The 14,322-nt window shown below is 29.7% G+C and overlaps 2 protein-coding genes across 3 annotated transcripts in view; both read right to left on the minus strand.

Annotated features, from left to right (window-relative positions):
- Window positions 1-2,800: 2,800 nt before the first annotated feature.
- LOC118440719 (synaptotagmin-10) overlaps window positions 2,801-14,322 on the minus strand; it is a 34,117-nt gene continuing 22,595 nt past the window's right edge. The window contains exons 2-10 of one of the 2 annotated variants that reach the window (XM_035864154.2): window positions 9,923-10,185; window positions 9,563-9,709; window positions 9,098-9,229; window positions 7,044-7,198; window positions 6,593-6,761; window positions 6,394-6,514; window positions 5,738-5,909; window positions 5,408-5,608; window positions 2,801-5,280 (exon numbers count right to left, since the gene is read on the minus strand). In XM_035864154.2, coding sequence (XP_035720047.1) covers window positions 5,277-5,280; window positions 5,408-5,608; window positions 5,738-5,909; window positions 6,394-6,514; window positions 6,593-6,761; window positions 7,044-7,198; window positions 9,098-9,229; window positions 9,563-9,709; window positions 9,923-10,185 — 1,364 coding nt within the window. In that variant the 3' untranslated portion in view covers window positions 2,801-5,276. Of the gene's footprint in view, window positions 5,281-5,403; window positions 5,609-5,737; window positions 5,910-6,393; window positions 6,515-6,592; window positions 6,762-7,043; window positions 7,199-9,097; window positions 9,230-9,562; window positions 9,710-9,922; window positions 10,186-14,322 lie in introns of those variants that run through there. The other variant, XM_035864164.2, reaches the window with a different exon arrangement.
- On the minus strand, window positions 12,373-13,183 carry LOC146873218 (uncharacterized). The gene is made up of 2 exons (XM_085655068.1): window positions 13,038-13,183; window positions 12,373-12,745 (listed from the first exon to the last, which is right to left on the minus strand). Exons 1-2 carry the CDS (start codon window positions 13,181-13,183, stop codon window positions 12,373-12,375), a joined length of 519 nt encoding a protein of 172 aa, XP_085511194.1.

Here is a 14,322-nt window from a genome sequence, read left to right on the forward strand (position 1 = left end):
GCTTAAGATTAGATTAAAATCTGTAAACATAAGTAGTCAAATAAATGAAAAGTACATTTGATGTTGCAGAAGATTTTTCTTATTTGCCACCGGCGATAAATCTTGTCAATGCTTTGTATCATAAAATTTTTTCATTTTGTATCTATTGAATAAGTTTTTAAAAGAGATCGAGATCGATAAAAAAAAAAAGCAATATAAATTTATGATTTATATCGATTTATTTGTTTTCTTCACAATCACAATACAGGGCGTCGCACGTCCAAATATACAGTATAGATATGTATTCGTTAGAAAAGTATGCATATCGTCGATCTAGAGACCTTTATTACATTTATTAATAGAATTATATGCGTTTCACGATCACTTTCGTGTTGAAAAGGGATTATTCTTTTTAAACGAGACTACCATGCAATCAATTTATACAATCAATCTTTTGTTTATTTGTTATTTTCATCAGGGATGGAGGACCTTCCATTAAATATTGCAGATTGGATTTACCGTTGAAAGTGATCGATGCATTACTTTGAATGAAATATTCTCTTACGTATTTTTATATCTATACGAGAAAAAATATATGTAATGTAAAAGTACAATAATTATTACATTTTGATATGCAATCGTGACAAATATTTTTAATTAATTAATGATCGTTTTATCTTTTGATTTAGAATCGATATAATTAAACGAAAGAGACGGAGTAATTCGCTTACGAAATAGTACGTATTTTTTTCTTTCTTCTCAACATGACTAGTATCATAAAATAGTATTTTATCCACTTTCGGGATACAGTCGTTTCCATCCCTGTCTGTTTTTCTTTCTTGTTTTTTTTTTTTTTTTTTTTTTTTTTTTTAATGGTTCTTGAAATACGTAGGATCTCTACGCATTTTAATTGATAGGTGGAAGGTACGCGTATACTCAAATGCCATCCATCATTGACGGGCAGTGACAGATTCTCAGAAAAGTTTTCTTGTCTTTCGAATATTTTACACGATGCCCATTAAAAATAAAAATCATTATGTCAATCTTACTACTATACCGATAATTTGGTAATTTGTTTCTTTCTTTTTTTTTTTTTTAAAGAAAGAATAAAAAAACGTATTTTTATAAAATATGTAATATTATATGACAAATATTATTCTTAAATTGGATTAATAATTATAACAAGAAAGGATTTCATTATACCCGTTTCAAATAAAACAATCGATTTGATTAATTTTTTTCGTGACGTTAGGAGACATGATTTAATTATAAATAACACTAATTAAATTACAAATTATCGGCAAAATAAAACGATCGTATAAATATTCCTTCCAAATGCCTGTCTAGATTTTTATAAGAACAAGAGTGTTAAAAGATATGCTCAGTCTGTTGAAATGAGTTTACTCTGGTATGAAAAAATACAATATTCTTCTTTTTTTTTGTATTCTCTTTTCTTTCCTATTATCATCATTTTGTTACGAATTTTGATAACGGACATCGCTGGAAGGAAGATAGATTCGAAAAGACTAAGGAAAAGTCTTGTAGTTCAACGGCAGGCATCGTCCAAGTAAATTGACTCGAAAAATGTAAGCGTAGAATTTATGAACCATAAAAGATATAATTATAAGCATCCGAGAGATATTTATATAGATATTATATATGTCGATATATAGATTCTATTATATACTACAATGATTATTTCACTTGGCACAATTTTTTCTTTTACTTTCCTGACAATAATATGGTATTAATGTTACCGTTTATTTTTTTTTTTTTTCCATAAAGGGACAGTCTACATAGATTACGTATATTTTTATCAATCAGGTTATATTCATTCGATCAAGATATATTTATTTTTTTCCGTGGATTTAACGTTACTCGAAGCCTGTAGTCTTTCGCTTTCACGTTGACACGTGAGAGGATTCATTTTTTCTCGAATTTTTCATCCCCCAGGATGCCCGAAAAAATTCTCATTCTTTATAAGTATTCTTCGCGGAAACATCGACGGAGAAGATAAATGTTCCTTCGAAATAATATCACCCACTAACGAAAAATTTCTTGGATACTTTTCGGCACTAGAGTTACGAGGGTAAGAATCTACATTCGGTTATATTTTATCTATCATTCTCATAAATAGATCATTCTGCCTTTTCAACATTCGCGTTAAATTAACTTACAATTAATTTGAATCATTTTTGTGTGATCTCTTTTCTATAGATATTTTTCATTTCTAATAACTAGACAAAATACGTTTACTTATATATTTCATAAGATACGTTATTTTTTTATAACATTACTCATTTATATATATATATATATATATGTATATATATATGAAGGATGAATTATGTCATTTAGATGAAAGTTATATAATAAGTATTGTTTTTTGGCCCAAGATAAATTGAAATAATAAGTTCTTCAAAGTTAGATAATTTTTGAAGCTAATTTTTCAAATGCACATTTACTTTCGTAAATTTTTTCCTAATAATTACATTTTTAAAAGAACTTAAATATAATTAAAGGTATAATACGTTTATCTTACATAGCTCATAATATAAATATATATATATGTATATATATATATATATATATATATATATATTATATATTTATATATATGTCTATTATATGATTTATATTGTACATGTATCGAATTTTTATATTGTGAAAATCTCCTCACGATATCTACGATATATTTTTTCTTAAACAATATACATTATTATCAATTTTTTTGTGAGTAAATTTATTTAGCCGTGTGCAAGTATACAAAGCAACAGCCACGTTATTATATATATATTTTTTCTCTCTCACTCACTCTCTCTCTCTCTCTCTCTCTCTCTCTCTCTCTCTCTCTCTCTCTCTCCCTCTCTATCACACTTTTCATACATACGTTTTCTTCTATTGTTTATCTTCTCTCATTTTCTCTGTTTTTCTTTCTTTCTCTTTCGATGACAATAACATATATCAATGTTTGTTAATTTGTGAAACTCATGATATGCGTTCGCATTTATTATTTATCACAATTAGCGCTCTTGTTGAGCTTCATTTTTTTGTTATATGTTTTATATCATATATGCATATATAGGATGAAATAGTTAAAGTAATACGAACGAATATTTAAAAAATAATCGTGCATAATATACTTTCAATAATGATACTTAATAAATTATCGAAATTAGAAAAATAAAAAAGAAAATTTAGACATCAATATCTAATATTATTTTTGAAATATCCGTTCGTAAAAATTTATATGATTCACCCAGGTTACGATTATGCGTATGTTTCTGTGAATTTGTTCACGTATAATACCTAGACACGTATCCCGTTGAAAGAACATTACTACAAAGATTGGTGCAACTTGCGTGAAATAGTAAAAGATTCAACAGGGGAAAATGGTAATTCTCATATTTTGTAATTACGAAAATTTGCACGTAAAAGTTGTAAGAAAATAATATTAACGGATTGATCAAAACTGTAGCTTGCAAAACTGTTTTTTTTCTTTTTTTCTTTATTTTTTATCTTTTTTTCTTTCTTTTTTTCTTTTTTTTTTTTATTTTCGGTTCCTACCTAGTCGCTCGTTTTATTGTCGTAAGAATCAAAGAATATTTTCTTTTTTCTTTTTTCTTTTCGAGTATCTGTGGTGTGATTGTATATGTGTCTATCGATATACATATATATTTTTCCACGGACATATAAATATAATTATTTATAGCACATAATACATGTATTGTTATATATAGCCCGTCTTGCAAGAGTATCTACGCAAAGTGCAGGCATTTTATCAGGCAGGTGTAAAACTATATTCGAGCTTTCAAAAATTCGAGAAGCAAGTATACAGAAAAAAGCGTGCTCATAAGTATTATATCGTATCTTTTTTTCTTTTTAATTTTTTTTTTTGTTCATTTTTTATCATTTTTATATGACGGTCGTCAGATCTCAACTGTTTGTTTCCTAATCGTTCTCAAAAATGGTACAATATATTTAAGGGAGAAATAACAGAAAAGAGAAGCTGGGACACGGATGATTTGTCATTCGAGAATTAGCCTCTTTAATAACATTAGGTTACTTTCTAATCTTTTTATTTATCTCTACTCCGATTCCATCTTCATTTATCTTTTTTTCATTTAATAATATCCATTCATTTAATAATATCCAGTTTTTAGTTACTTTTAACAAGGAAATATCGGAAAATATCCGAGGAGTAATGTCATGAAATTTTCTTTCTATGTGCCGACACCTGCCTGTCAATAATTTCTATTATTATATGCATTCATCAAACTTTATATAACTGTGTCTCTTTTTCTTTTTCAGATTTTATCTTTTTTTTCTTTAACGTGTGCTTTCTTTACATAGTTATAACATACCAAATTCATTAAACCGGTTTTGTTCGTTCTTTTTTTTTATTTTTTAAAATGATTTATCTCTTATACTACCATTTCGCTGTCTTTGTTCTTTCGTCTAACCTGAGGATAAGGCCCTGTGTACTTTGTCATAATGCATTATGATGCAGCCAGCTTTCGCGAGAACGAAGAGGCGTCATTTTGAAATTCTTCCATACGAGGTATAACGTACACACACACACATATATATATATATATATATATATATGTACATATCCACATATATACCTACATACGTCTCTTTTTCTCGACTTTCTTTCTTTTTTTTTTTTTTTTTTATAAAAACTTATCTATCCGTCTAATTTTGCAAGTTTTATTTCTAACAATTTCGAATGAACGTCATGACCGTCATGATACGTTAAAATCAAAGTGTGCGTTTGATAAGATATCCCAGGTCCAGCCCGTGATTAATTTTAATGGATATCGTAATATTTTTATTTATCGTCAAAAACACATACACACATTCTCTCTCTCTCTCTCTTTCTTTCTTTGTTCTCTAATCTACGTACCTAACTATTTATTTCCTTTTTCTTTTTGGTCATCTTTCTCATTGCCGAAAATCTCGACTAACTTATACAAGTCCCAGCAAACGGCCATAGATTCCCTCTTCTTTTTTACTTTTCTTTTTGTTTTTTTTTTCTCTTTTTTTGTTTCTTTTTTTTTTTACCTTTTTTCATAGGCTGTCCTTAGCGAGTACTCATTTATTAATCCACATCTGTTGCAAGTAAAGATTTTAAAAGCACAGAGTTTTGACTTCCGAGTCCTTGTTTGAAATAGAGATTGTACTTAAGTCAGTCAAGCGATATGCATTAAATGACGACAGAGAGGGACGTTGTCCAAGTCAACGTTCAAGGAATTCTGCGAGCATCCGCATGTTTTTCTTCCAACCTTTTGTCTTCATCTGACAAATTTAATGAACAAAATTAAAATCGAATGTAAATCGTACAATGATTCAGATGATATTGAATGAAAATAAAATTGAATTAAAAAATTTATTAAAATAAATTAAAAATATTTGATCTACTCACCTACTATTTAAGCAGCTCAAACTTACTGGAAGTGGTTCAGAAGCAACCGAAGGGATATGACCTGCTACGGTTTCAAGAAGAGGATACCATTGAGCTACTGGTTTCCTCGGATTATCCAACATTTCTAACCAATGATCTCGACCAATCCCGATAAAGCTTGAACCGATTGCTGTGCAACCCATTAACTCGTTTGAACCGATCCTACGTGGTGACAAAGAACAAATAGAAAATATTCTTTGAACTGTGACTTTTTCTTTCTCTTTTTTTTTTGTTTCTTTTAGAGAAATAGGATACATGTAATAGCGCTAGAAAAAGATCGCGCACACGTACCTATCGTAATCGATAACTTTCACTATGAGGCTGACTTCTTCTATGTTCTCTGCTGGCACGTCGAAAACGAGCGCCTCGTTATACACGGGAAAGAGCATATTCTTCTTCACGGTCGTTTTCTTTTTCTTTATTCGTTTACCACGACAGAGAAGGTATACCTTTACGTAGGGATCTAAAGAACAAAGAGAATAATAATTGAGATCGTAAGTAAAGAAAAGAGATGGAGAGTAGAATGGTGGCACAAAGATACGATTAAGCGAGTAAGTAACTACTTACGTGTTCTCATGAGTATGAAACACGATCGAGTTCTTCGCATAAATTGAGAGATATTTTCCGAACGATAAACATAATTAAACGCTAGCGTGTTTCTCCTTACTATACTATATTCTATGATATTCGAAACGTTTAATCATATAGCTTTAATTAACGTTCTAATAAAATTAATTTGAGCCTGCTTTATCATCGTCTAATTTGATATTCCAATACTAATACGAAGTCAACCGATAATGGTTGGATTTCATTATCATTGATGGTCTATTAACTTTTTAATTTCGTTTTAAAAAATATTCAAACTAAAACTTTATATCGTCGAATTTAAATTATTGTGAAGTTAGTTTTTTTTTCTCTTTTTTCATTATTTTTTTTTTTGTTTTTACCGGACGATCCAGTTATATCCATAGCTTTGAGGTTCCTAGCCTTGATCACTGTCAGAGTCAGCCGTCCAGCGGTTGGAAGATAACAAAGAGATAGCATTAATTCTCCTAGATCCACTTTTTCCTAAAAGCATCAAAATTTCATTAGTTTAAACTTAACATATCTTTTCCATCGATGATTAAAACGAACGATTTAAATTACCTGAGGTGCAGAGAGAATATCCATCGTGTACTCGATTTCTTGCTCGAGATCGGTGCAATCCAACAATCCTTTAAGTACCACTTGGCCAATGAGATCATGTCGGGAGAAACGGTCGAAGTCGTAGACGGAAAATTGTAAATAGCGTTCCTTCAATTCCTCGTAAGGAACGCTAAAGAAATAAAATGATGTTTAAGAAAAAAAAAGGACAAAAAAGAAAAAAATTATTATTTTTCCATCAAGTCTATTGCAAAATAATCGATATGTAAGAATAACAGATCAATATAAGACATTAATAGAATATTGTCAATATCCAATGAGAATATTGATGTTATCGATAAAAGGTATATAAATAAGGTAATAAATAAAATGATATTATTAGAATTTTAAAATCAGTTTATCGATAAAGTTAGAATTAACTTGATTAAAAACAACTGCTTACGTTTAAACTTACCTGAAGATAAATGTTTCGTTGAAGATCGGGTTCAAGTTCTTTCTATGAACCTTCGTTTGATACTTTTTCTTTCGATCGGGTAGGAGATATACCTTTATATAAGGATCGCTGCTACCTGTTACATCTTTCACCGGTAATTCTCGAGCTTCTAAAACCTAATTTAAAAATCAACTTGGTAATTAATCTAACTCCTTGTTTGGACCAACCGCATTAACGTTCCGACTTTCATCGGGGGGTGAATATTTTTTTCGTTTCAAGATACAAGGAAACGAACGAATCCGAGGTTAATTGAGTTCCATACTTTTCTCGTTACATAAAAATTTTTCATAATTTTCTTTTCACAGACATGTATCATCGTTATTTCCGGCTTTAATGACTCTACCACATTTATATTAAAAAAAATCGCTATGCATTCGAGATAAAAGACTTTTTAAATTTTTCCATCCGATTACTTACAAAATACAGTTATTTCTAATTTTCAGAATTTTCTACTAATAAAATTGACAAATTTTTCTCTCTTTCTTTTATATTATATATATTATGTTTCGTAAAAAAGTTATATTTTAATAACTTGAAACAAATTATATTATGATAAAGTAAAAACTTTTTAATTATTGTAACTTTTATAAAAACTAATAATTAACTTCCCAGTCATTCGAAAGATAAAAGGAAAGATTGTAAGATCTGCCTTTGACTTCACTTTCGTTTCTCCTACGTGCTATTTTATGAATGAAGTTGAAGAAATATGTCAAAAGGTGTAGGTGGCATAGCGTAATACACGCTTACGTTTCTCGGTTTCAACATGCCACGTGTCTCGGCTATTTCTGAAAGATCGAATGTGATCGTAACGGGCATATTCCTTTCTCTCTCTCTCTCTCTTTCTTTCTTTCTCTCTCTCTCTCTCTCTCTCTCTCTCTCTTTCTCTCTCGTTATCTCTGTATCTTTGTTTCTCTCTCCATGTCCAATAATTTCTAATGAACATGTGCGTTACTCAATGTACTCGATAACGAAGACCACTTTAAAAGGACGCGCGTAATTTAACGTAAATAAATCGCATTTAGTTAGCTCATTAGCTTTACCAGGTTTACTCACGTGTATCCATTGGTATTTAATGATCACCGGTTAATTAAACTTAGCCTACTTAGTCATTCATAGTGATAATTTCGTCGGCAAAATTTTATCTTGTTTTTGTTAAAATACTTTCGAAACTAATTTGTAATAACACGTAAGTACGACTTTATTTTCATTTCAATTTTAAATTATTCTAATTTGTTGAATTTAATTCGAGTAGTAACGATCGAAGTATTTCGAATGATCTAATCGAGATTTTCGAGATATCTGAAGGTAGAAGTTAAATTTGATACAAGCAGTACGGAAGGAACTAATTATATCTATAATAAGTATAGAATGTTAAATGTAATCAAGTGAGACGAGGGATGTTAGAGGTACACTTTAACATTTTCTATGATTCTAACTAGTAAACGAATAGTTTGATTCAAACAAAGTACTGGGATAGTTCTCGTGTCCTCCTTTCACGTATTGTCGCGTCCTTTACAGGAATTCTTTTTTCTTCTCTATTGCAACAAATCGAGCTACACGAAGCATTAATTCTCCTTGGAGGTTTGCGTGCGTGTCACATCATGAATGAACGGTGACACAATTTTCTAACGAATTAAGAATGAAACCGAAGAAGATATGTCGGTCACCGCCTTCACGTATGAATCTCATTTAAATATTTCTCATCGAGGATTTAAATTATTTAAAAATTCAAATATACCAATACATCATTTATTTTTATTACATAACGATGATTACGTTTATTAATTATCATTTCTTTTAAATTTATTGTCTTTGATTAATTATTTCACAGTATTTCGTAATATTCCGATTTTTATTTATTTCATAAATAAATGAGAAAAATATGTAATTGTTTGAAAATCTATAAATTTATGGAAACCGTATCTAATTTTGACTTATTTTAACGCGACAATGAAATTCTTGAAAAGCTCTATCACTAACGTCTGTAAGATTATCCGTGAAACCGTAGAACTTACCTTAACGACGAGACCGTCGATCTCCTTGTCGTAACGAAGAGCGAAGTGTAGCTTTCCGGCGTATTCCATTTCTGTAGTGCTAGAACTCTCCGTGCTTTCCTGTCTTACGAGATCCTTTTTGTAGAGTTCCGGCTATAACATCAATGATGACATCATTTGAAACAAAACTTTACCAATGTTACTTTGTAAAACATTTCCTGTTACATTAAACGAGAAATGAGAGAACTCATGAGAGTGAAGCTTCATTGGTGATATAAATTTCTTACGTAATGGATGTTTGTTAAAACGAATCGATTGATTCGATTCATTTTTATCAAGAGAAATAATTATCGGAAAACACGTGATATAAGTAGTATATGCTCTAACAACATGATGAAGTCGTAGAATGCACTTGTATCATTTCAACTATACCCGTGGTTCCCTTTATAGTTTAACATTTTCAAGTTATTTGTAGCACGAACTTACCTTGATAAGGCCGAGACTAGAATCGCTACGATTTTCCAGACTGCAAATACTGAATTTGATACTGGGCAAGTCGAGACGGTGGGACAGTTGCCGTTGAAAACTTTGATGGCGCATTGGAACAATTGGCAAAGTGGTTTGACGCAACACCTATTGTATGCATAAGAAATATTTTAACTAAAAAATTTTCAAGCCCATATCTATTTATATTATATTATTATATCATATTATTGATTGCAAAGAAAACATTGGAATAGGAATTTTTGATTATTCGTAATACAAGTAAGGTGAAAGATAAGAAAATTTGTTTTCATAATCATAATCTAATATTTTCCATTTATACGTTTCGAAAATTTTCGATACCTTCTTACTGTCCTTTTGTTCTTGAACATATTCATGAGTAATCGGTTCCGATTGTAAATCCGGCAAGGAGTGACTTATACGAATGGCATTTTGCTGAGACAAATCACCATTCGCATCTTCGTCGTTTTCGTGGCGAGCGACACTCATCAACCATCGCCAAGTAGAAGAGCATTGGAAGCTAATTGCAGCTAAAAGTACTAGAGCCATCAAGGCAACTCCAGTTCCTATCAGTAGTTGATATGGAAAGCTCTCACTCCACTCTTCTGTGAGAAATAAAATAATTTTCTATCGCAATGTTTAAATAATATCTATGAACGATTGTATGATAAAAAACAATATAATAAAATTTTTTTAACGGAAGAGATAAACAAGATTCATTAAAATATTATACATAAATGCATTCAAATTTTCGAATAAATTCAATGAATATTAAAAAAAATCAATTGATCAAATTTATATAATTATATGTTTCAATCGTTAATTTAATTATATATGATTAAAGTATAATTGAGTAGGTTATAATTAATGAATGTAATTTATTTGATTGAACGTAATAATCAAATATTATGTACGAAATAAACGGACGGTTCATCGCATTAATCGAAAAATTCATGAATGGATTTTCATCGATTCGTATGAACCATATACAGTAATGATATATTATACATTTTTAAAGTTATACACACACATATGTATGTATGTATATATATATATATATATATATATATATATATTTATATATTATTTGTCGTTCATATTTATATTAATGTAAAATTGTTTTTCAGAAATTTGTTATTTTCGAGATATTTAGATTTAAAAACTCAGCGTACATATCTTTACACTTTATGCAATAAAATTTTTAATGAATAATTTTTGAAATCTATATTATCTGGTGGCATTAATAAAGCGCGGTGATTTGAATTAACGAAGAAGTGTACTTAATGTTATGGACATATTAATGAGAAAAGACAAAGAACTATCGAAGAGTAAACTATTATAGAAGATATCTTGACGTGAGAAAATCGCAAGGCGTTGGGTCGATAGTTGGAAAACTCGTGGGTTTAAACTCCTACTTCGACTCCCATCATAGTAATCCACAGGATAGAACGTTCGCTTACTTACGCAACCTGCTGCTCATGTAGCAGGTACACATCGTATAGATACTTTCCATTATAGTATAGTGACAATACCACTCGCGCTGTCTTAAGACGAGCATAATATAATATAATATTATAACCCTATTGTACATAATTGTTAAATTAAATAATTATTACAAATATTATTGAAATTCGAAAAAACAAATTAACCTGTTTTGAATTATTTTATATTTTTATTATAAAATATAGAACGATATCATGAGAAAATTTTTAAATGTATTAAATCGTTATTCTACGAAAGAAAATAAGATCATACCAGTAACGATTTAATATAAGTTTAAAAGTGGCAAATTCTTGAGAAAATTCTTTCGTCGAGCGTATTGAAGAATAGTGAAAGGTATTTGGCGTGTATTGCACAAGCAAGTAATAATACGAGAAATAAATCGTTGACTTGTACTAGTTTTCAACGGTAAAAAATCTTGTCTATCGCTCCTAGCTATTTCGTTTAACAGGACGAGGAAAGAGAATGAGAAGAAGAAAAAAAAAGGAGGAGAAAAGAATGCAGAAAATATGCAGTGGGCATTATTGTGCTTCCTCGTCCTACGTGAAAGAGAAAGGGACGATAGTGCATCACGTATCCTTAGCTTGCGGTCGCAAGTTTTAAAAGAAAAACCAAGTCACTCTTTCTTTTTTACTGGATAAAAGATAAATATCTACCCTTTGAAATGTTATTAGCCCTTTTGCTAAAATTACGAAAGCTTTCTCTCGTTTATTCCGAGCGAGAAACTCAACTCGGAAAATTTTCCGTTTATTCTTCCGAATCATTAATCATTCGTTAATCTTCATAAATGAAAAATAAGTATTACTTGACAAAGCGTATCTTTTCTTCTCTTTTTTTTTTCTCCTACTATCCAAAATTGTTCTGAGAAAAAGGAGAAAAAGGAGAGATATCAGAGAAGGATATTTGTCAACCAAAAGGTCTATAACAAAATGGTGAATTTAATTAAGAAACTTTAATAAAAGTTTATACATCATTGCGGTTAAGATCAAGGTTTCATTTATTTTTTAAGCTATCGTATGATCTACAATGGTAAATAAAAAACGATGAAAAACGTGAAAGATAAATTATTTGATGATTCTCAAACAAATCTTAGAATATCTAATTAAGTATACAAATACTTCTCAAGAGTAACCATCGTGCAGTTATATACGTGTATTCATCTTTATTAACGAATATCGAATATATAATGTAAAAATAAAGAAATTAATTAAAACGTTATGTATTATTTAAAAGAAAGAATGAAAAAAATTAATAAAAATAAAAGATAATGAAAGTTCAATCGATAAATTAATTCATTGACAGATATGAAACGAATCTCCTTCTTTCGGTTTAGTAACTCCAACATAACCGAGTACTTCTATCACTGTTTCACCTGGTATCTTTTCTTTAATCATGCTAATTTTTTCTGTCTGATAACTTTTACTAGCGGCGAGTGCTGCTTCCTCAGCCATTTCCGGTGGTACTGCAGCAATTGCAGTTTCTATAGCTGCTAATTTTTCAGCAAATCTTGCGTCCTCCTCAGCTCTTATCAAATATTCTGCAGCTTCGATCAGCTCGTTATCACCTGGAATGTTCAACTCTTCCACGATGTCGACTTTGCTAACACTTGTTGTCAGAATTTTCGCAAACGAGTCAGGTGGTTGTTGAATACCAGGTGCATTGCTTCTATTTTTTCATTGATTTTTTATTTTATTTAATGTGATATAAATAATAATGAAAGGTACATTTTATTTATTGAGAATTTAAAGATTTAAAATGTTAAAGCTATAAAAAAAAAAAAAAAAATAAATAAACATAAGCAACGGTTAACCTTAATGAAGTAAAAATAAATCGATAAATTGTATTCATAATTCAATCTTTTTTTTTTTCGAGCGATATCAATCGTTATGTTATAAAAATACATAGTTATATATAATTAGATTTATTCTGTAATACTATTTAATTAATGAATAATTACTTTCGCATCTCCAAATGTTCTGTAATCAATCTGTCAAAACGTTGGAGTATTGACTCGCTCTTGATAGATTTTTTTTCCTTATACATGGGTGGATTATTTCTCTCTTGCGAACAATGAAAGCACAAACTTGAAATATTGCGTGACATGATCGATCAATACTCGTATGGAAAACATGAAATTTTAACGACCTTCCTTGAGATATGAAGAATTTCAAAGATTAGTAAGACAGTGACGTGTAATATTAATAGGTTTACGCTCTTCATTTTTTTTTTTAAAGTATTTCCTTTTTTTCAATATTTTTAAGAGAAACATAACTTAAAGATAAAAGATATTAGAAAATTTATTATAATTTCGTTATAACAGCTATAAAATTATACTGATATTATACTTCATTATAAAATTCAAATAGGTCCATCAATTTTTCCTATTAATTCAAAATGTTTTTTTTTAATAAAGAAAAATTCACGAAGAATGACTCAGGAGAATGATCAAAGTTGTATTCGACCTAAAAGCATATCTAACACCGTAAGCGAGATGGCTTGCTAAATAATTCGGTGAAAAGCTTGACACATATTAACGTATGTACACAGACTATTCCATTTACGGCGAGCGTAATTTAATTCCATTCTTCCCTGCGCATTCAATGTTCTCGCATAACGTGAGTCCCACAAATTCGTATATAAACGAAGCCGAGAGAAGATTTTAAAGGGTCGATTGTTCGCGTTCGCTAATTCGAAGTGGTGAGCACGAAAAAAGGTGTCAGTTAATTACATCAGAGTGGTTGAAGTCATGAAAGAAAGTAAAATTGAGAAAATTAAAGGAAGAAAAGAAAAGTAACCTTTAGGAATACGTGAAATACAAGTAGAAAAAGCTTTATGTCGTTCGCTTTAAAAATGGAGTTTCACATTGGTACAGTTTAATCTTTCAAATTAATCACCAGCGACGTGTCATTCATTCGATTCGATTATCAATATTCGTAAAATACACGTTAAGAATTAGCCACTCTATTTTATTAATTGAAACACTATAACAGTTTCTTTTAAACTGAATTTATTTTTATTTTATTTTTTAAAGTTTCTGAATATTTAAATCATGATACGTCAAAAGTTTTCTCATGAACATTAATCAATAGTGATATTTTAAATAGTATAGAGAATTGACGGTCAATAAATAAATTTTTTTCTTCCAATAAACAAACATTATAATATCTTCCTTAATTAAAAATTTTTCTATAAATAGCTTGTTTCCATCTTCTTTGATCTCCTTCCATCTACTTTGAGAAAGT

The sequence above is a fragment of the Vespa mandarinia genome, chromosome 2 (assembly GCF_050613455.1).
Source record: "Vespa mandarinia isolate Hongniang chromosome 2, ASM5061345v1, whole genome shotgun sequence".
Lineage (NCBI taxonomy): Eukaryota > Metazoa > Arthropoda > Insecta > Hymenoptera > Vespidae > Vespa > Vespa mandarinia.

Coding starts and splice junctions, on each gene's coding strand:
- LOC146873218 (XM_085655068.1), bottom strand. CDS start 13,183: ATGTCACGCAATATTTCAAGTTTGTGCTTTCATTGTTCGCAAGAGAGA. Junction 12,746..13,037: donor GAACATTTGGAGATGCGAAA/GTAATTATTCAT, acceptor ATGAAAAAATAG/AAGCAATGCACCTGGTATTC.